Below are 22682 nucleotides of genomic sequence, written 5' to 3'. Positions count from 1 at the left end.
CTGACACATTATCACTTGACTTTACATAGTCAATCGTGATAATTCCTCTAGAGAGAAGTTGCCTAACGGTTTTATGTCTTCGTCGTATATGACGAGATTTACCGTTATACATAACGCTCCCAGCCCTTCCAATTGCCGCTTGGCTATCACAGTGTATGCATATTGGTGCCAACGGTTTGGGCCAAAATGGAATGTCTTCCAAGAAATTTCGGATCCATTCAGCTTCTTCACCGGCTTTATCTAAGACTATGAACTCAGCCTCTATTGTAGAGCGGGCAATACATGTTTGTTTGGACGACTTCCAAGATACCGCTCCTCCACCAATAGTGAATACATATCCACTTGTGGACTTCGAATCAGTTGAACCGGTGATCCAATTTGCATCACAATATCCTTCAATCACCGCAGGATATTTACTGTAGTGCAAATCAAAGTTTTGGGTATGTTCTAAGTATCCCAAAACTCGTTTCATTGCCATCCAGTGAGATTGACCTGGATTGCTCGTGTATCGACTTAGTTTACTTATAGCACAAGCTATATCTGGTCGTGTACAATTCATGATGTACATTAAGCATCCCAACACACGAGCATAATCCAATTGTGATATGCTTTGGCCTTTGTTCTTTGCTAGTGCAAGATTCACGTCAATTGGAGTCTTTGCAACTTTAAAGCCCAAGTGCTTGAATTTTTCAAGTACTGTCTTAATATAATGAGATTGTGACAATGCCAGGCCTTGAGGAGTCTTTTGGATCTTAATCCCCAGAATTAAATCTGCAATTCCCAAGTCCTTCATATCAAACTTGCTAGTTAGCATACGCTTAGTAGCATTTATGTTGGCAATGTTATTACTCATTATCAGCATATCATCCACATATAGGCAAACAATGACTATGTGATTTGGAACATTTTTAATGTACACACATTTATCACATTCATTTATCTTAAAACCATTTGACAACATTGTTTGGTCAAATTTCGCATGCCATTGTTTGGGTGCTTGTTTTAGTCCGTAAAGGGACTTAACAAGTCTACATACCTTATTTTCTTTACCTGGAACCACAAACCCTTCAGGTTGTTCCATGTAAATTTCTTCCTCCAACTCTCCATTTAAGAAGGCCGTTTTAACATCCATTTGATGAATTTCAAGACCATACACTGCAGCTAATGCTACTAACATCCGTATGGACGTAATCCTTGTAACTGGGGAGTATGTATCAAAGTAGTCAAGACCTTCTCGTTGTCTATACCCTTTGACAACAAGTCTTGCCTTAAATTTATCAATAGTGCCATCATCTTTCATTTTTCTCTTAAAAATCCATTTAGAACCCAAAGGTTTATTTCCAGGAGGAAGATCAACCAATTCTCATGTATGGTTGTTCAATATGGATTCTATTTCACTATTGACTGCCTCTTTCCAGAACAATGATTCCGAAGAAGACATAGCTTCTTTAAATGTTCGAGGCTCATTTTCCAATAAGAAAGTCACAAAATCTGGTCCAAACGAAGTAGACGTTCTTTGACGTTTACTACGTCTTGGATCCCCCTGATTAAATGTACTTTCTTTTGTTTCTTCCCGAGGTCGTTTAGATCCTTCACCAATCGACTCGCATTCCTTTTTATACGGATATATATTTTCAAAGAACTCAGCATTATCTGATTCTATAACCGTATTATTATGAATGTCGGGATTTTCTGATTTATGAACCAGAAATCGATATGCTTTACTATTAGTCGCATATCCTATGAAAATACAATCAACTATTTTCGGTCCTATTTTTACCCTTTTGGGTTTAGGAACTTGCACTTTGCCAAACACCCCCACACTTTAAAATAATTCAAGTTGGGCTTCCTTCCTTTCCATTTTTCATATGGAATGGATTGTGTTTTGCTATGGGGTACTCGATTTAGTATTCGGCTGGCCGTAAGAACGGCTTCCCCCACAAGTTTTGTGGCAAACCAGAACTTATCAACAATGCGTTCATCATCTCCTTTAATGAACGATTCTTTCTTTCCGCAATCCCATTGGATTGGGGCGTGTAAGGGGCTGTTGTTTGATGAATAATTCCATATTCTAAACATATTTGTTCAAAAGGAGATTCATATTCACCACCCCTATCACTTCTTATCATTTTGATTTTCTTGTTAAGTTGCGTTTCAACTTCATTTTTGTATTGCTTGAATGCGTCTATTGCTTCATCTTTACTATTAAGTAAGTAAACATAGCAATATCGAGTACTATCGTCAATAAAAGTTATGAAATACTTCTTTCCACCGCGAGATGGTATTGACTTCATGTCACAAATATCTGTGTGAATTAAGTCTAAAGGATTTGAATTCCTTTCAACCGACTTATAAGGATGTTTAACATACTTAGATTCCACACATATTTGACATTTTGATTTTTCGCATTCAAACTTAGGCAATACTTTCCAGGTTAATCATTTTTCGCAAGGTTTTATAATTGACATGACCCAAACGTACATGCCATAAATCATTTGACTCAAGTAAGTAAGAAGAAGCTGAAGTTTTATTATTAGTTTCAACAACTATTACATTCAGCTTGAAAAGGCCCTCAGTAAGGTAACCTTTTCCTACAAACATTTCATTCTTACTAATCACTACCTTGTCAGATACAAAAACGCACTTAAAACCGTGCTTTACAAGAAGTCCAGTAGAGACTAAGTTCTTCCTAATCTCGGGAACATGAAGGACGTTGTTCAAAGTAATGACCTTGCCAGAAGTCATCTTGAGAAATATCTTACTGTATCCTTCAATGTTTGCTGTAGCAGCATTTCCCATAGAGAGCGTCTCTTCGGGTCCAGCAGAAGCATATGTAGAAAATGCTTCCCTCACAGCACAAACATGGCGAGTGGCTCCAGAATCAATCCACCACTCCTTTGGGTTTCCTACCAGGTTGCATTCAGAAAGCATGGCGCACAAGTCATCAACATCATCATGCTTTTCTACCATGTTTGCTTGACCCCTTTGCTTGTCTTTCTTCCGAGCACGACACTCCGTAGATTTGTGTCCGGTTTTCCCACAGTTGTAGCAGTTTCCACTGAACCGCTTCTTGCTTGGGTTGTATTTCGGACCAGAAGCCTTCTTTCTCTTTTTGTTATCTTCAACAATATTTGCTCCTATTATTGTTGAATTTCCACGACCTCTCCTTTCAGCAGCTTTATTGTCCTCTTCAATTCTCAATCGAACAATGAGATCTTCAAGGGACATCTCCTTTCGTTTGTGTTTCAAATAATTTTTAAAGTCCTTCCACAATGGAGACAACTTCTCAATTATTGTTGCTACTTGGAATGCCTCATTGATGACAAGACCTTCAGCAAGTAGATCATGAATAATCACTTGTAACTCCTGGACATGGGTAATAACAGACTTGCTATCTACCATTTTGTAGTCCAAAAATTTTGCAGCGACGAATTTCTTCATCTCGGCATCTTCAGTTTTGTATTTCTTTTCAAGCGCATTCCACAATTCTTTTGACGTCTCCACGCCACTGTATACATTATACAGATTATCCTCCAATCCGCTAAGAATATAATTCCTGCACAAGAAGTCAGAATGCTTCCACGCCTCAATCACGAGAAAGCTATCATTCTCTGGAGTTTCATCTGGAAGATCAGAAACATCTTCCTTGATGAACTTCAGTAGACATAATGTAGTCAAGTAGAAGAACATCTTTTGCTGCCAGTGCTTGAAATCCATCCCGAAAAATTTTCCGGGTTTCTCTGCCGGTGCCAACGCCGGAGTTCGACTTGTCGATGCGTTGGCAGTCATAATCGGAACAGCTTGATTTCCGTCATTCGCCATTTTTACTGTAAAAATGACACAAACAAACGTTTAATAAGCATTTAAAACTGGAGTGAAAAATCACGTAGATTTTAATCTCCAACAAAACGCCACGAAGACTTTACTCTCCAAATGGGAGTACACAAAACCACAAAGGTTTTAAGTTTCCAGAATAATAAAAGTAACACAAATACAGAAATTAAAATTATTAAATTCCTTAAGTTTGTTGTTATTGTTTCCTGTATAGTACTTCTTATCTGGTATAAATATGGAATGATGGAAGATCAAGTTTTAACTTTTCCACTCTTAGATATATATTATCCTCTTTATCAGCTACCTACAGCAGTAACATACGTAAATATAAATGATATAACTGAAACAAAAATTAATTCGAGCCCAATGAATTCACAATGTTTCCTTAAGGAATTTAATCCCCTCCTAGTACCCAAGGTTATGGATTATTTCCTCCCACACACTGGTGTAGCGGTACTTCAAACCCCAGTATTTCAGCGAACACAAAGTTCGGCAGCAAATCACACTTACAGTTGCTTTGTTTGTAGTTTTAAAACAATGCAGAACAAGGGAGGAGAACTCAGAAGTCGAATGGAAATTTTGAGAGAAAGGAATGCAATGTATAGCCGATGTTGAATTCTTACTGAAGAGGATATCAGATTGCAATTCGTTTTTCCAGTGCATACACAATGTATACAGAGCGTAGTTTGAGTGTATACAGAGTGTATATCAATTATATATATCAATTGTATACTGAGTGTTTCGAGTGTTTTTTTCCGGTGTGTTCTTCTTTCTCTACAACTTCTGCTCTATTTATAGCAGTCATGTGAGAGAAATCTGCCCCCTCCATGGTGGAACAAGCATTAGGATATCATGGAGGAAGCACTTACATGGTGGAATGAACACTATCATGGAGGAAGCACTTACATGGTGGAATGAACACTTGCTTGGTGGGAGGAGCACTTGGCCATGGTGGGAGGTGCACTAGGCATCTTGTTGCTTTCTTGGTGCAACACAATACACGGATTGGAAAACATCCGTTACAAACACGGATTATATCACGTTAATATTCACTATTAACAAATAAATTTGGTCCAAATAATTAATCAATCGATCGATCATTTGATCAAATCCGAATCCAAATCCAAATCCAAATCTCATTTCTCATTCACTCTCATTTTAAGACTATTTCATCTTAAACAAAAACTCAACAATCCAAAACTCAACATACAGTACTAATACCTGAAGTACTCAATCATGTTCAATAACACAAAATTTTTCCAGAAGAAAACCAGTCCTCTATGTTAACTATTCAAAAAGCACTAGCAGACATAACCTATGCTACTTCAGGTACATAATCTAAGTTAGAGATTAGCACGGGCTGTCTTTCCTCATAACACTTTCAGCCTATTAATGTTAGAGAGCTCGAAACAGTTTGTGACAAAAATTTCCAATGACATAATCTAAAACAAGCATATAGCAGCACGGCACACATGAGAATTCTAATCAACACGCTGACATCCTCTCAATGAGGTGATGACACCAAATCAAGCTAAACAAGCAATTGTTATCACAAAATCCACAGAGTTGCTCAAAATTCAAGCAGAATAATTCCAAAAAGACTCAGCAAGAGTTGATTTTTCCCACAAACATATAAGAAAGTATCTATACGCAAGTACTTCTAATAATCTTCTATCTATAGTTAACTATCCACCTAATGAGACCAATGACATGATATTCCTAAGAAGACTTACTTAACTTTTATCTCATAAGAGCCAGTCACCTCCTGAGAAGTCTTGGACTTGGGTATTACCATCCTAAGAACACCATTCTTCATCTCTGCTTCCATATACTGAGGCTGAAAGGAATTCGAACAGATCTCAATGTTGGCACTGTAGGTTCTTCCACTGTCCTCATGCTCAGACTCCTTTTTTCCATCACCCTTTATGCAGACATTCCCATATTCAACCCACACCTTCACATCTTCTTTATCAATACCTGGCATTTCCATCCTCAGGAACATTCCTGCGTCCACATTCTTCGCCTCGTATGACCCTCGAGGTCCAGAAATTTGGAACGGGTTTTCCATGTACTGATCAGATGCACCTTCACAGAATTTATGAAAATTTACCAAAATCATCACACCAATTCTAAAGATAAAATCAACTCTCTGAGACATTGTAAAGAATGGTGATACAAATATAAAATAAATAATTAAATAAATCGTCCTCGTCATTTAAGCTTTTAGCTAAACAAAAACAACTTTTATGCCTCAATCTCAAACAACTTTGGATCGACTATATCAATCCTCATTGACACGTTTCTTCATTTAAACTCATCTCATGCCAATATTATGCTAATACAAATATAAATAATTTAAAATTGTCCGCTCTCTAATAATTAACCTTTTATCAAAATACTGACACAATTTAACATGAATCAGTCATTCAGTAGAGATTTGCATCACAATCACACCGGTACTCGTTAATTAAGAAAACTCACGTGGTAAAACATATTACAGATTTACAGACATAAAATAATTAAATAAAAAGTACTATCAGAGGATAATAAAATAAAACAAAAAAGAACAAAATTCTGCAAAATGAAATTGGATTAAACTAGAGAATTAAAGAAAAACGATGATATATACCGCGTTGAATAGGGAATTGATCGGAGCGGGGAAAGGAACCTCCAAGTGCATTGATAGTAAAGCTTTCTTCGTTAGAGTCCACAACGGAAACATGACTACTCTTATAGCTCAGAAAACGAGATGTTAACGGCGCAACAGAACCAGTAGGGCGGCGTGTATTGAGGAAGTTGGAGAGAAGGGTTGATGAGGAGTTCAATCTCCGTAAAGCAGTGCGAAACGCCATTTTTGCAGCAAATCAAAGCTTTCGCAGTTTTCTTCTCGCCCAAGCTGGGAAAAAACAGGGGACTTTTTAGAGGGTTAATTGTGCAAATAGATTTTCTTGACGTTCAAGCCACATGTGACTTGAAAAAATCCGATTTTATACTCTTGATTTATAATTGGGATAATTACTTGGAACTTCATCAAATGTAAATAAAACAAGACCAACAACTGAAATAAATTGTAAAATAAATTACTTTGTCGAAACTAAAATATAGAATAGACATTGAAAAGTAAAGAGTATACCACTGAAACTTATACAGTCTAAAGGTATGGTAAATACTCACCCACATAATGGGTGTTCATATAAAAGCAATTCTAACTTATTACGATCAAATTATTTTACCAAGTAAAAATTAACTATCGTTAAGTAATAGAAGTGAATTTGCAATTGCATGTCATGCACTTTCAATGAATATCTCTTACACAATATTGTATGGATTCTATTCTCATTATTTCCTTCCCTTAATCCTCTTATCTTTTTCTTTTTTCTCTATTCCTTTTTATGTACCATTTTTTTAATTTGTTTCCAAAAGATATATTTTTATTTTTAAAATAATTTAACTTTTAATGAGATAAATTTATAGTCATAAAATTGTCGCGACTTGTTTAAGATCACTAATTCCAAAATAGTTCAATTCCTTCTTAAACATAGTACATAATTAAACACCAACTTGGAATATGGAATTCTTCTATCAAGGTTTCCTCCTCAAAGTAGTCCCTCCTTATCCACCAGAATGCATAGTGAGCGTAGCTAATTGTTAATTAGGACTAAATTTCAGAAATGTCATGGTTTTAGAATGTTTTGTTTAATTTCTCTACAAAAGTAAACAATTGGTACTGCTATCTTGGATTATGTTAAGCGACTTGAAGCAAACCAATTGAAATTCCAATGATATCCTCCCAGTGACGAGCCAAGAGAAATAAGTCAATAGTGCATCTCCACGAATACATTCTTACGCTTTGTGCAATCTCTACACACTTCCATTTACTTCAATTTGGTTTCTTTGTCAAGAAATTACTAGTGTACCACTTGAACGTAACACTTAAATTTCATTCTCGAACTTCTGTTTTTTCCATCTCTTTCTATTTCCACACATCATTAGGATTTCAAATTCAGATCTACAGTGGCCTAAAGCTCATAGACCTCAACCAAGAACGGGTTAAAGAAGCAATGACTCGTTAGCTTTTGCTAGAAAAGCAGAGAGACTAATCCTAATCTTCAATACAACAGAAGTATTTTAAGAAGGTGACTTCAGAATTAGAGATAAAACTGAATTTGTATATCCATTAAGATAAACTGATTTTCTGCAAACTTCCTTAACTTTGTTCGTCAATCTTCATTCAGAAGTTTTTTCTTGACCCTCGCTTCAAATAATGATAGTTTTCTTGCAATGCAGATAGTGGTCACAAGGGTGGTTCGAAAAATTATACCACGCATATATGAGCACCCTTTATCAGGAATTTTTTTTTTCAGTTCTTTCACATTTAAATACCGTTGAAAAAATTAGTAACTTCCCCACTGGCAGTTAGCATAGCAAAATAAAACTCATACGCCCCAAACACTTTATGCAGCTGAAAGGAGAAGCAGATTATTATACTCAACTTCCAATTAATCTAAAGCGGCACTTACAACCATAACTTTTTTAGCAGGTCGTCTTTTACTTTTCCACAGAAACCTACTACATCCAAAATAGCTAGGGGAAAAAGAAGGAAAATGTTTATAACATCAGACTCAAACACAAACTAAGCATTAAAAAACTTAATCAACTTGAACATGGAAAACATCCTTCCTCTCATCTTCCTTCACCTTAGGAACCGCCACCTTTAGAACACCATTCTTCATCTCCGCCTTAATCTCATCCAATTTGTAGAGATTTTGAGGAATTTCAAGTCTGGTAGAGTACCTTCTCCTATACTCTTCATCCTCTGATTCTTTCTCCCCTTCTCCTTTGATAATCAACGTGTTCTGCTCCACTGATACCTTCACGTTTTCCTTGTCAAGCCCAGGCATGTCCATTTTAATATGCAAGGCATCATCATCTTCTCTCACGTCCCATCCTCTCCTTGATCCGACTCCGGTGCCCATGCCACGCGGTGCCGTGAATGGAGTATCCATCATTTGGTCCATCATGTTTAGTAGTTGGCTCACGCTCCTTGGTGGTGAAAATGGATCAAACACATCTGTTTTTAATCAGAAACTAAAGGTTCATACCAGTCAAAATCATTTAATCACACTATTCAGCACACTCAGAGGAGTTAAAGGTCCTAACAAACTTAGGAACAAATGGTACCACATCTCAGCTCTCTTAAAGCAGTAAGGTCGATTATCTTAATATATTATCAATTTTAACAGGTTTTCACACAACAGAAAAAACATATTAAGTACGAGATGTATATATTTACCAAATCAGGAAAATAGGATGACGAATAAACACACAACGATTAGTGCCAAATATAGGGAGATTCTCTCAAAAGTCAAAAGTATATTTACTCACTTTTAGACAGAAAATAGAGGTTAATTTATGGTATATTATATATATATACTAAAAGAGCAAAATTGGATGGTGAATAAACACGTGCCAAAAATAGGGACTTCCAATTCTCTCAAGAATGTATTAACTCTGATAAACTTTAGACACAAAACAGAGGTTAATTGAACCTAAACCAGTGGTTTTATACAGAAGGTCTGCCTCTGTTTCATGGTCAAATTTGAGCAAAAACGGAGAACAAACCTGGGAAGAAGCTAGGAAAAGAGTCGCGGCGGCGAGAGACGGAGGGATCGGAGCGGCGGTCAACATCAACGCTGCGATCATCGTCATCGTCAAAAGTTGTCATCTGAGCGTTGGTGTTGAAGGATCGGAAAACAGAGGGAGCAACAGAGGCAGAGCGAACAGGGGTGACGAGCCTGTTGAGGAGTGCTGAGGCGGTGGTCGCCCTTCTGAGAACAAGTGAAGTTGCCATCTCTACTGTCAAATGATTGCTTACTACTAGCTTTCTGAATAGAGAGAGGTAACTGCTCTAATGGAGTGAATTTGCTTCACACTGTATTGCTGGATAAGTATGACAAATGCGTCTATAGTGTCTCCTTTTATATTCGCTCAGTGACTTGGAGAAAGGGAAATGGGGTTCGAGAAAATCATGGAAGCATCTTGTAGAAAGTTCCAGACCTGTAGGGTGCCGATTTTATGAGAAGTTTCTAGAGGCTAGTAGACAATATCCGTGATCCGGAATTTTTTGCAAATTACTATTATGTCCTTTTTTTCTTTTATAACTATTCTGTCCTCAGTTGCTCTTTGGCGCCTTACCTAGTATCTAACGAGCTCTAGGGTGGGAGTTTTCTCTAGCTTAGTTTTTTTATTTGTCCTAAAATAATCCATCGGTAATCCGTGTTAAAGATAAATGTGTATTATTAATTCATACTAATTCAATAAAAAAATATTAAAATGATTTTATAGTTTTAAAATTGCTCGAAAGGATATTGATAGAATTATACAATTAAATAAAGTAATTGCACGTATCTATGTAAGCATTAATGGGTAAACTAACAAAAATGATAATTTGTATAATCAACTAAAATTACATCCTATAAACAATTCTTTACACATATCAATGTGTATAATTTAAATATATTAAAATTAGCAGAAATTGTACTTTATATTCACATATACTTTGCGATTTCATCCTTCCTTTCCATTCTCTTTCCATTCTCCTATGGTGAAAATTTATTTAGAAGATTTTGTTCTAACTAAAGGGTAAATAGCAACTAGCAAGTAATATTTACCCCTGAATATTTAGTTCAATTACATTAGTTTATCATAATTAAATGATTTGATGGCACAATGATGAGAATCATCCATTAATTTCACCTTCTTATGCTCAGTGAAGATGCCAAGTAATGAAAAAATGTTATTTTTACCTTTACTATTTTCCCCTCTTTTTTACTCCGATTTGTTACTTTGCGAAAATAGGTAATCATAAGCCAAATTCCTTCACATCAAACATTAGTACTATGTAAGAAATTCGGATCAATTTATCTCAAATATATTCCCTAGAGAAACTAAAAAAGAGGAGCATATGTTACACATTTTGCTAAGACGATTGATAGACGAGCCAGGAACCAATCATTTATTTTCAACTATGCTTCATAATTACAATTACTCTATTAGTACAAAGTACTTTGCATCCTCTAATTGAAAGAATTCTCTTGTTAAGCAACTCCATTTATCGATACTTGCATCTTCCATAAGCTGCAAAATTATCAAATAGACAAAAAAAATACAAAATCATAAAAACATTAAATTTAAATTCTGAATCTGTCGCTGACGCAACACACATATATGAAGTTAAGAGAGAAAACTTACAGGGATCGTTTTGTACACGAATGCCCAAATGAGGAGGACATTTAGAAGTTCTGGTATACATAAGGTTTAGAACATATGAAGCATGGCTACGAATTGTAGGAGGCAAGAAACATGGTTTTTCAGATTTTATGTCATTACAGTAGCCTCTATTACATGCTCTGTCCAAAAAGGCTGATAATGTTACATCAGTAGCCCATTCATCTGCCACGCACCACCACTTAGCTCCCTGCATTACAAACATTAATTTTACATCACCACTAAAAATACGCATATTTTCGACGAATTTCATCACAAATGTGCTCTTAAAAAATTGTTTCTAATTGCTCTTGGTCGGAAATCTAGACGTCCATTTAAAAAAATGCACTTTTCTAGTAATGAGGTTCAGGGTTTATGTGTAACACAACTAGCTAATTAATGATACTTTACCTGACAAAAACTTGTGAAAGATAAGAACACTAGGAAGCACAAGAATACATTTAGCTTTGCCATTGATTTCCAGTACATACATGGGCGAAGCTACATGTTATAAAGGGTCACCCTTTGTCGGAAAATTACACTATATATATATATATATATATATATATATATATATATATATATATATATAATATTAAATTTTAGAAGTATATAACATATATTGAACACTCTTTGTCAGAGAATTTTTTTCACTTCTTTCAAATTTGAACGCCCTTGAGTAAATTCCTGACTTCGCAACTGAGTACATATCAACTTGTCCAAGTATTTTTTATTTATTTTTTGGTGATGCCAAGAAGTTAAATAGCATGGTTCAATGTTCAACTGTTTGAATTCACTGCCTAGAAATAGCAATTGGGTAATTCTATTTATTATTTTTTGCCCTGTAATTGTTTTATGAAAAAACTTATTTAATGTGGCTTAAGTTGGTTTAAAGTCATTGTGTCTTAGAGAAAAAAAATTAAATTCTAGATATGTTTGCATTTATTTTGCTAGGAATCAATAATCTCATTTTGAAACGGGTGAAAATCATTTTGATCCTCCCAACTTTGTCTTAAAAATTAAAATTATTTCTTTTATGAATTTTTTTAATAGTTAAAAAAAAAATTATTTACCAAATAGAATTATGGAACCCTAACTTTTAAACCAATAGAATTAAAACAGCTATCAACATAAAGTATACTTATTAGTACATTTTGAAAGCATCCTATTTTTGTTGTCTGCATAAATTATACACACATAAGTTATTCGACAATTTATATTTATTTTACACGGAGTAAGATGTGAAATAAGAATATAAATATTAATAACACGTAAATGAAAATTAAAGGAATTATCTAATAGAAAGTAACCATTGCATTATAATCTCTTCATTAGTAATCATTACGGTTCTTCCATTATAATCCTTGAATAAGTGCATTATATGTTCTTTTTACATGGAGTTTATGCTGATATATTATATAACTACTACAACCATATTAAATTAACATGAGTAATTTTTATAGGTGGTCATTTAACTTTGTGTTTATTACCCAAAAGTTATTTTTCTTTCATTTGTTACGTAAAAATCATTCAATTTTATGTTCATTACCCAAAAGTCACATTTTTTGTTACACAAAATTTATTTTACTATTATCTAGTTATCACAATAGTCACTTTAACCAGGTTTTACAAATCGTTCACCTGAAAAGTCTATTATGCCTTTAACATTATAAATTCTCCCATTTATGCAACACATTCTATATTATATGCTATATAACATACTTTTATCCAAATATTTTACTTATAATTAAAATAACTTAATATTCATAATATATTTGTACATTTAATTTTTTTTCTTAACATTAATTTTCAAGATATATATAAGTAGCATTATTAAATTTTTCGATAACATTGTCCACATTCTTAACCATGCTTAATGAAATATTTTTAATGAAAATTATAAAATCAAAGCTCACTGATTTATCATTCAAGTCATATGCATTATTCCAATAAATAAAATACTTACATTTAGCACAATGATACATCAGATTAATACTTTCAAATAAATAATGTTAACAGATAAATCTTTAAAAAAACTTAATTAAACACAAATATCTTTGAAACTTTTTCTAAAATTCGTATTAACTATAAATAAATATCATTTATTAAACAAATCTATTTTTATTATTTCAAATAAATATTTTTTTATTGATTTTATATTTAAAATATGCTCATGTTTGAATATGATTAAACAAATTGAGTGCCATGAAAAATTAAATGTATGGATATATTATAAAAATAATAAATAAAATAATAAAACATTATTTTAATTATAAATAAAATACCTAGGTAAAAAAATAGTATTATATAATATATAATATAAAGAAGGTGTTACATAAATGAGAGGATTTATAATGTCAAGGGCATAATAGACTTTTCAGGTAAAAGTATTAGTATAAAATTTGGCCAATGTGACTTTTGTGATAAATAAATGATTTTGATGTAATAAAAGAAAGAAAAATAACTTTTGAGTAATAAACACAAAGCTGAATAATTTTTACGTAACAAAAAAAAGACTTGCACGGTGAACTCAAAGTTAATAACCACCAAATTACTCAATTAACATGGTTCATATATTTACGGAGTCCAAAAGGCCGTAGAATTCGAATCCAACGTGTATGTAATCATGGTAGGTTTGCAATGCTACAACTTTCTTTTCTTTTTTCAAGTTGTTCAGTTTTAACTAGAAGGCCAAATGAGAGGTTCTTTTCCTTTAATTTTTGGGTTGGTGTTGGGTGGAGAATAGATTATGTTTTAATTTCACTAAAGTCACTCAATTATTTTTTGTCATTTAAAAGTAATTAAACTTTCACATTGTCACTTAAAAATCATTTTGGCTCAAATCCCTACCGTAAATATGACACGACGCAAAATTTAATGAGAAAAATTCATAAATAAATGCCACATAAGCTTAAATGGATCATACCCACATATTTCTTTTGTCTAAACAATTGCAATAGGTTGTCTGTAATTGCATGTTCATTGTGAAATAAACTCTTATTAGCCTTATTATTATTCTTGTATGCTTATGATACATTAATATGTTAGGTAAGATAAGTACATTACTATTTTATTTCACTACAAAATTATAAATACGTTATGTGAGTTGGATACAACAATATTTTTAACTTCCGGACTCGAATGTGGCATACAAACAAGATAAGATTTTTTTTAGCATAGAATAATTATAAATGGCATTATGTAACAGAAAAGGCAAGAATTTTGTAGTATAGGATAATCATTTTAAATTAATGTGAAATTTAATATTTTTTTAATTGAAAGCATTTGGGTTATGGGGCAAATCACATTAAGGAAGAAATGGATCTAAAGTGGATATGATCCATTTAAGCTTATGTGACATTTATTTTTAAATTTTTCTCATTAAATTTTACGCCATGTCATATTTATGGTAGGAGTTTGAGCCAAAATGACTTTTAAGTGACAATGTGAAAGTTTAGTTACTTTTAAGTGGCAAAAAATAGTTGAGTAACTTTAGTGAAATTGAAATATAGTTGAGTGACAATCAGTGAAATTAACCCCTTAGCTCTCGGTATGTAATACTTTGTCACAATCCCATAGACATTCAACCTGCTTAACAAAAATCTTCCTTTTTCACATAACGGTGATGTCCAAGCCAGGGGCGGATTTAGAGGCGAAAGCGGTTCGCCTGAACCCCCTTCACAAGAAAATTATACTGTACTTATAAAATAAAATCCGTTTTATGCCTCTATACATTTTATTTTGAATCCCGTTAACACCAGTGGCGGAGCCAGAATTTTCATTAAGGGGAGTCAAAATATAAAGAAATAAACTCACCACGAAGTCAAGGGGTGTCATTATATAGTATATATACATATTTTTTTAAAAAATTACCGAGCTATATAATATAATTTAAAGGCGAAGAGGTGTCGGTTGACACTCCTTTGGTACATGTGGCTCCACCACTGGTTAACACAACACAAAAGCATAGTTCGTCAAGGGGAATCAAAACCATTGTGAGGTTGACAGTTCAATTCTCACTGGTCGTCTCTTTTAGTTTTTTAACTTTTTTCTTTTTTTGAACCCTTTTAGTAAAAATTCTGCCTACACCACTGGTCCAAGCTATTTTTTTTCGCATTTCGACTATGTCATCTTGCAGGGAGGCCCTCTACGGCTCTACGGGTACAAATACCAGATAACTTTTTATCTATCATGTCTTCAATTGATATGTGACAACAAATATCAACATATATGCATATACTTGATTTATTAAAAAGGCATGATGTAACACAATACCAAAATTTAAAGATAACTGATTACTTGAATATTGTTGTAAAATAGGCTGCCTTATTTAAACATGGATGCTCTTTTTATTTGAATTAAGTTGACAACATTAAGAAACTTCAAAAATAAGGAAAAAGATTGAAACTCTTCATTTGGCAACTCAGCCTCTTATATTTGATACTATAATTTGATTTTTCAGCTCTTCAATTGGTTGCCCAAGTCCTTCTATAACCTGGAAAAAAAAAAACCAATGATCATCCAATTCCTGTTTCCAGCAACAATTACAAGTTTTGCAATTCTTTTTATACTAACCGATTTCGTGTCCTTAAGAGCAGCTTCCAATGCCTGGATTTTCTGTACCATAAACCTAGTAAAGATTTACTATTGTAAAGAGAAAGAACCAGAGCAACCCGGTACCCTAAGCTCCCGCTATGCGCGGCGATCGGGGAAGGGCCGGACCACAAGGGTCTATTGTACGCAGCCTTACCCTGCATTTCTATAAGAGGTTGTTTCCACAAAGAGAAAGAACCAGGAAGAGGAAAAAAACCATGGAAAAAAAAACTTACTGTTTTTGTGTCATTTACAACACTTTGAAGTGTTAGGATCTTCTGTAGAAATGGCTGATTAGTAAGTCTTGCTATCTCAAATGTATCATTTCTTGACGGAGTCGCATCATAGACATCCTTAATATGTACATTATCCTGTTGCAATTACAAAGCTCGAGATCAGACCCTCGACTCCTAGATATTTTTATGTGATTTTTGTCACACTTGTTATCAGGAAACTACAAGTTTGCTTACAGTAACACCACCAAAGGCATCTTTTGTAGCAGAACCGTTCTTTTCGTCATTGCCATTCTCCTCTTCAGCTTCAACCATTGCCTACAAAAAATGTGACTTCTATGACTGGAAACTATGTATTTTGTTTAATTTGAATCATAGCAACAGGTTAAAACCTGAAGTATAGTTGTAACGGCAGGGTCATTCCATGGTCCTTTGTCGCTAAAGAGGCAACCTCCATAATCGGAACATGTGCAGTTGCCACCAAAGAAAGTTGGAAGGTTACTGCAGAAGCAATTTCATGAATCAGAACTCCTACAGCAACCTTAGATACGCGTAATTGCATCCATTTGTGCTAAACATAAATTGGAAATATGTTGAACTGCTTAATTTTTACCTCGGATCAATAACTTCAAGTAAGGTCTTCGAGTAGTTGCTACCAAGAACCTGTTATCGTGGTGTACGTCTTAAAGTCTTATTTCCTTCCCTGGTTGGCCTAGAAACATAGGGGGTTTTGGGGGGGGGGGGGGGTGGAAGGAAAGGAAAGGAAAGTACTTGAATCTTTGCTAGGGTGCGTTGATCAAGAAATGTCTTGATTGCTTTCCACAGGACCTTAAATCCAGATCCAGCATTAATGATAAAAAGCCGATGTAATGTCTGCAAAAAGTGCAAATGGAAGAAATGGAATTAAAGATAAACAATTAGGGAAAAGATTACTTAACAAAAACTCCACTTTAGTAAGAAAAAACATGAAGGAAGAAAGCATTGAAAGTTCATTAAAAGTTGATCAACCATAGAATATGAAACTGTGTTTAGTACAGATTAAGGTCAGTATTAAGACTAACCAACAATTGACTTCAAGTTAAGATAACTCAAGGGAAGGAGAAGGATATTACACTGAAATGATCAGAAGATGATACTATTCTGTCGATGGAGATTCAAGTAAAACATAAGGGAATTTTACAGTCTAACTTGTCGTCAAGAATGTATATTTGACTTGCACCATGTTAGCATACCTCTGGATAATAGTGACTGTCAATCTTCTGAATTTCCAGAAAGAGATACCTCGCAGGCTTTGAAAAATTCGACATTCCCTGTCAAAGAAGATAGGTTCCTTAAGTTCAGAGGAAAGAATCGAAACATCCATTTGCTATCAGCAATGAAGAATTCTAACTTTAATATGCAGAATCTAAGTTTTATTTTTTGAACTTGTGCATGGTAAGTTGTCATCAAAGAAGTTCTAACTTTTCTGAAGTTCATTGAATGAAACTCTTATAACTGACATAGTGAAACAACAAAGTACATTCAATTATTTTCACAAGCTGATCTCCGACAAGTCTACCATTTAATATGTAAAATTCATAACAGAAGGATGAATGTTAAATTAAGTAAAAACCTTTGCTAATTCACATGAAAAATCCAACTTTAAGGAACTATCGCATGGATATATATTGATGAATGAAGACTTGATAGGCCATGCCAGAGATTTGTCCCAATTATAAGACATGGTGAGAGATCTAAACCTGCTACGTGTGCCCAAATTTGGCGTCTTTATTCGCCACCACAAAAATAAAAGAAAATGAAAAAAGTAATCTTACCGTAGTCCTACTTTGTTTCAACGCGTGGACAAAGATCAAATTGTTTTATCAAGATAGCTTGCGAAACCAATCCAAATGAAACATTCAATAGATTATGACATGGATAATTGGTTGTCAATATACTATGCTTCTTACTTCATATAGCTGAAAAAGGACAGGATATAATATGAGGCTTACTGAATTGTTAATACCATTTGACAGCAAGGTAGAGAAAATTCAAGGCAAAGTAAAATGCATTGGTACTGAGATAGGAAAGATACATTCATATCCAATGATCCCAATGGGTGAAGGTTTTGTTTGAGATTCAGTAAATAGTATTGTTACTCAACACCTATAAATCGAGTTAGCTGAGCTGCAAGCCTCAAACTGAAGAATATAGTACAAACATGGACTAGCACTCAATCACACACAAAAGGGTGCAAATAAAGGGCAGCCATGTGCACTAAGCTCCCGCTATGCACGGGGTCCGGGGAACAGCCTGACAACAAGGGTCTATTGCTGTTTCCACGGCTCGAACCCATGACCTCCTGATCATATGGCAGCAACTTTAAAAGGGCGCAAATATTTATTCTTATCAAATAAGTGAAAGATAAAACGGTAGACAAAGCAGATTTTTACCACATCCTTCACATCCAAGATGCTGACGGTGGAAGCTATATGCTTCTTTGCAGCAAGTGAACAAGCAGGGTACCTCCAGTTCAATGTTTTCTCTTGTTCAGTCACATGATATTTCACAAATCTCTCAATAGTAGTTACTTCAAGGAGCCTATTGAGATTTACCATTCCAATTCTTTCAATGTAAATTGGTCGACCATATCTATCGACTCCATGAAATCCATGAGGATAACAATTTTTAACCTCATTAAATTCCTCAAAGTTAAGTTCCTGCAGGATGATTCGACCCCAAAAATTCACAAAGAATCAAAGGACTATCGAACATAAAGGAACTTGTCGATAAAGTTTAAATAAAAGTAGGAAATTCCCCAAACCATAAATTCTTCAGTATTAGTGTTTGAACAAGTGGAATCTGAGTATTCAGTAACTTTACCAGCAAAACGCAAAATAAGTCTACTAACAATACTAAAGGCTAGCCTGGTGCACTAAGCTCCCGCTATTGTGCGCAATCTTACCCTGACTTTCAAATTATTAGCATAAATGGAGCTCACCTCAGAAAGTGCATCGACATGAAACTCCTCTCGCCACTTCAGATAGTTCAAATACATATTCTTCGCTTTTGTAAGATCATAGTCCCTCATTCTAAGAAATCTGTGTATCACAATAAGAACAGCAAACTCAATTTCTGTACTCTTTTCTAACTGAAAATATTCGCTTTACAAATTTTACTGGATTGACAACATAATAAACATTAACAGCACGACATACCTTAAAAGTGTATGATACTCACTATGTTTTCCTGGCAGCTGACCCTCAAGAAAAAGCAACTGACGAAACGAGTCAACAATTTGTTCATCTTTAGGCTCATGTGATCCTTCAAGAATTGTTCGTAGACTTTTGCTCTTTTGAACTCCCTTCTTTAACGACAACGACATTATGGTTTTTAAGGTTCTTGATCCGGTAGACTTCTTGTGCTCTTTTGTTGGAGGTAACTGCCAAAATGTTTCAATAGGGGGATGGAGAATTTTGGCCTTCTGTTTAATAGATTGGCTTTCCTTAGAACTCGAAGATCGTTTGCTCCCTCTAATACCAGCGGAAATTAATATTTCCTTAAAGGTATCTTTTGATGTTTGCATGTGTGGCTACTTATACTGTAAACAAACAACAATAGAATCAACTAAACAAGGCTCTACTAAATTTATAGGACTTATAAGGATAAGTCGCTGTAATGGTATTATAATTAAAGCAATGATTCATATCTAAGCTTCCGTCAAGTTCAGAATTCAACAAAGTTTAAAGAGAACTGAGATGAAACAATATAATTAAATTTCTACACAATGCAATGACTGTTAAAAGATGAGACAGCAGCAAGCTTTATTGACAGACAAAAGAAACAATTCATTTTAAGTGTATTCAACAAAAGCAACATTGTTGGACATGTTCAGCAACAACTATACCTCAGTTCCAAGCTAGATGGGGTCGGCTGTATAATCCTCAATATCATGAATGCTCTGTTTAAGTCCATAATATTTAATTCTCCGTACTTAAAGATTATCTAACACTCTAATACACTAAGGGGTCGTTTGGTAGGGCGTATAAGAATAATGCTAAATAAGGTGCACTAGTAATGCAGGGGTTAGTAATGCATGGGTTAGTAATGCAAGCATTAGTTATACAAAGATTATTTCTTACGCATTGTTTCGTGTGGTGTATTAAAAATTAAAATGCATTGCATAACTTTTAAGAAATTTAATTATTTACAAAAATGCCCTCCATAATCTTTAACTTAAGGGACTTTAAGGATAATTTTGTCTTTAACCATGCTAATGCATGCATTAATAGCCTTTGTATAGCTAATGCCATGGTTTTCTATGCATTAGCTATACATAGGATAATACCAAATAGAGTGTATAACTAATACTTGTATTAATTATACATAGGTTGAAAAAGTGCACCAAACAAAGCATTATTAATACACAAAGCTAATGCATGCATTATTTTCTCTAACACACTCTACCAAACGACCTCTAAGAGTGTTCTAATAAGCACTAGTCTTCTAGTTGATATCACCTATATTAATTTTCAAGTTCCTGTTTTTGTTCCCTATATTTTGCTAGATTTGCCTGGATTCTGAGACATTCTACATCTTTTGAGATAACTTATTTCAACGCCATTTTCGGCCTACCTCTTCCTCTAACACCTTCATTCGTCATGCTTCCATATTTAAAAACTGGTGCATCTGAAGGCCTAAGTAACACCTGACCATACCATCTCAAACTATATTCTCTCAATTTATCCTCTATATGCGCTACTTGCACCTTCTGACGGATGTGATCATTTATAATCTTATCCAATCTTGTATCACCCCACATCCAACTTAACATTGCATCTCCGCACAGTACTCATCTATAATATCTTAGGCTTTAGAGGCCCAGGGAATAAATCAATAGGGGCCAAAATCAAAGAACCCTCAGAACACTGATATCAAAACCTAACTTAACAAGAAAATTTACAACATGTAAATTACAACAACAACAACAAACTCAGTATAATCCCACAAGTGGGGTTTAGGGAGGGTAGTGTGTACGCAGACCTTACCCCTACTTTTAAGAAGGCAAAGAGATTAGTTTCGGTAGACCCTCAGCTCAGGAAAGATAAACGGAAGGAGCAACAACAAGCACAAACCAATCAGAAACCAAAGCGAAAATACAAGACTAACATTAAGTAATTACAAAACCAAAGCGAAAATGCAAAGTAATTAATATCAATTACAAAACAGATTATTTTTCTTCTCTCTGGGAACTGAACTAAACACAACACTATAGGGGCAAAACAAAGAAAGTAAAATCAAATTTCAAGAATATAGAAATGAGAATAGAAATCAAAAGAGAGAACTTGCCTCTAAAATGTGGAAAAGAATGAAGAATCCCAAAGAAGGGAAGAGAATGAAGGGATTGAGGAATGAAGAGAAAGAGATAAATTGGGTGCATTTGAGCTATTGAAGGGGTGAAATTGTGAACAACAAATATGCCATTCTTTTAGTGAATATTGGAATGAAATTATTTTCGAATGTTTGATTTTCAAGAAACCCCGGGAAATCCCATGACAGCTAACTATAGCTTTACTATTTTTAGTAACATTTAGTATAATTACAACAAACAAGGTATAATATTTAGTATTAGTACAACAAAAAAGGTAGAATTTGGGTTAGTAATGATAATAAACAATGAATTAACCATTGACGTTAACAAAAAGCAGAAAATACCTTTTCTCAATCTGGAGAAATGCATATTCTGAAACGTGTTACACTAAGGAAAGTAGGTAACTGTTTGTTTTTCTTTAGCTACATGCAACTTGCAAAAAAGTTTAACAGAGTGTTCCTTTTTTAAACCACAAAACTACTGCTACAACAACAATGATGACCCAGTATAATCTCACAAGTGGGATCTGGGAGGGTAGTGTATACGCAGACTTTACCTCTACCCGATGAAGTAAAGAGGTTGTTTCCAAAGACGAAAAGACGAAATGAGACAATATATCAGTATCATCAACAAAAAATCATGGAAATAATAACATCACAAGAACCAGTGAATAGATGGAAAGCAAAAATAATAACCAATAAATAAGACCCGACACTATGATAACAGAAGAGTAGTGCAAACACAACACTAACTACTAGCAGTCTAAGACTAAATCCTATCAGCCTAGCATCACACTGGTGGACTAAAAATGCTCAACTACCTCCTAACCTACAACCTTAATGCTCGACCTCCACAGCTTCCTATCGAGAGCCATGTCCTCGGAGATCTGAAACCTCGCCAGATCCCGCCTGATCACCTCTCCCCCAATACTTTTTAGGCCGCCCTCTACCTCTCCTCGTACCCACCAAGTACGTCAACCGCTCACACCTCCTTACCGGGGCATCCAAGCTCCTCTTCTGAACGTTCCCGAACCATCTGAGTGTCGCTTCCCGCATCTTGTCATCAATAGGAGTCACGCCCACCTTCTCTCGAATATCTTCATTCCTAATCTTATACATCCTAGTGTGCCCGCACATCCACCTCAACATACTCATTTCTGCTACTTTCATCTTCTGGGTATGTAAGTTCTTAACTGGCAACACTCAGCCCCATACAATATGGCCGGCCTAACTACCGCTCTGTAAAACTTAACTTTGAGTAGCGGGGCACTTTCTTGTCACACAGGACTCCAGATGCTAACCTCCATTTCATCCACCTCACTCCTCTAGGGTGTGTGATATTCTCGTCGATCTCCCCATCCCCTGGATAACCGACCCAAGGTACTTGAAACTGTCTCTCCTGGAAAT

At 34.7% G+C, this 22682-nt stretch overlaps 4 protein-coding genes across 6 annotated transcripts; all 4 read right to left on the bottom strand.

The window, feature by feature from the left end:
- Nucleotides 1-5366: 5366 nt before the first annotated feature.
- LOC104215006 (heat shock 22 kDa protein, mitochondrial-like) lies at nt 5367-6738 on the bottom strand. Its single transcript, XM_009764739.2, has 2 exons — nt 6464-6738; nt 5367-5919 (listed from the first exon to the last, which is right to left on the bottom strand). The coding sequence occupies exons 1-2, from the start codon at nt 6684-6686 to the stop codon at nt 5564-5566; spliced, it is 579 nt and encodes a 192-aa protein (XP_009763041.1). The 5' UTR covers nt 6687-6738; the 3' UTR covers nt 5367-5563.
- A 1559-nt stretch (nt 6739-8297) lies between these two features.
- Nucleotides 8298-9911, bottom strand: LOC104215007 (small heat shock protein, chloroplastic-like). Its single transcript, XM_009764740.2, has 2 exons — nt 9457-9911; nt 8298-8905 (listed from the first exon to the last, which is right to left on the bottom strand). Exons 1-2 carry the CDS (start codon nt 9683-9685, stop codon nt 8484-8486), a joined length of 651 nt encoding a protein of 216 aa, XP_009763042.1. The 5' UTR covers nt 9686-9911; the 3' UTR covers nt 8298-8483.
- A 1034-nt stretch (nt 9912-10945) lies between these two features.
- Nucleotides 10946-11574, bottom strand: LOC138876265 (major pollen allergen Ole e 10-like). Its single transcript, XM_070155173.1, has 3 exons — nt 11512-11574; nt 11086-11311; nt 10946-10971 (listed from the first exon to the last, which is right to left on the bottom strand). The coding sequence occupies exons 1-3, from the start codon at nt 11572-11574 to the stop codon at nt 10946-10948; spliced, it is 315 nt and encodes a 104-aa protein (XP_070011274.1).
- Nucleotides 11575-15321: 3747 nt separating this feature from the next.
- LOC104215008 (phosphatidylinositol/phosphatidylcholine transfer protein SFH11) lies at nt 15322-21397 on the bottom strand. 3 transcript variants are annotated; one of them, XM_009764741.2, is made up of 12 exons: nt 21255-21397; nt 19124-19506; nt 18907-19006; nt 18359-18625; nt 17159-17236; nt 16698-16799; nt 16540-16589; nt 16319-16427; nt 16164-16244; nt 15930-16064; nt 15676-15717; nt 15322-15595 (listed from the first exon to the last, which is right to left on the bottom strand). In XM_009764741.2, exons 2-12 carry the CDS (start codon nt 19489-19491, stop codon nt 15524-15526), a joined length of 1404 nt encoding a protein of 467 aa, XP_009763043.1. In that variant the 5' UTR covers nt 19492-19506; nt 21255-21397; the 3' UTR covers nt 15322-15523. The 3 variants fall into 3 exon arrangements, with proteins under 3 accessions (XP_009763043.1, XP_009763044.1, XP_009763047.1); XM_009764742.2 differs by lacking the exon at nt 21255-21397 and adding an exon at nt 20954-21115; XM_009764745.2 differs by having other exon boundaries at nt 15427-15595; nt 15676-15730.
- Nucleotides 21398-22682: the final 1285 nt, after the last annotated feature.

Source organism: Nicotiana sylvestris, chromosome 8, assembly GCF_000393655.2.
Source record: "Nicotiana sylvestris chromosome 8, ASM39365v2, whole genome shotgun sequence".
Classification (NCBI taxonomy): Eukaryota; Viridiplantae; Streptophyta; class Magnoliopsida; order Solanales; family Solanaceae; genus Nicotiana; species Nicotiana sylvestris.
The sequence above is the reverse complement of the archived record's forward strand: the minus strand, read 5'-3'. Positions and strand labels throughout refer to the sequence as shown.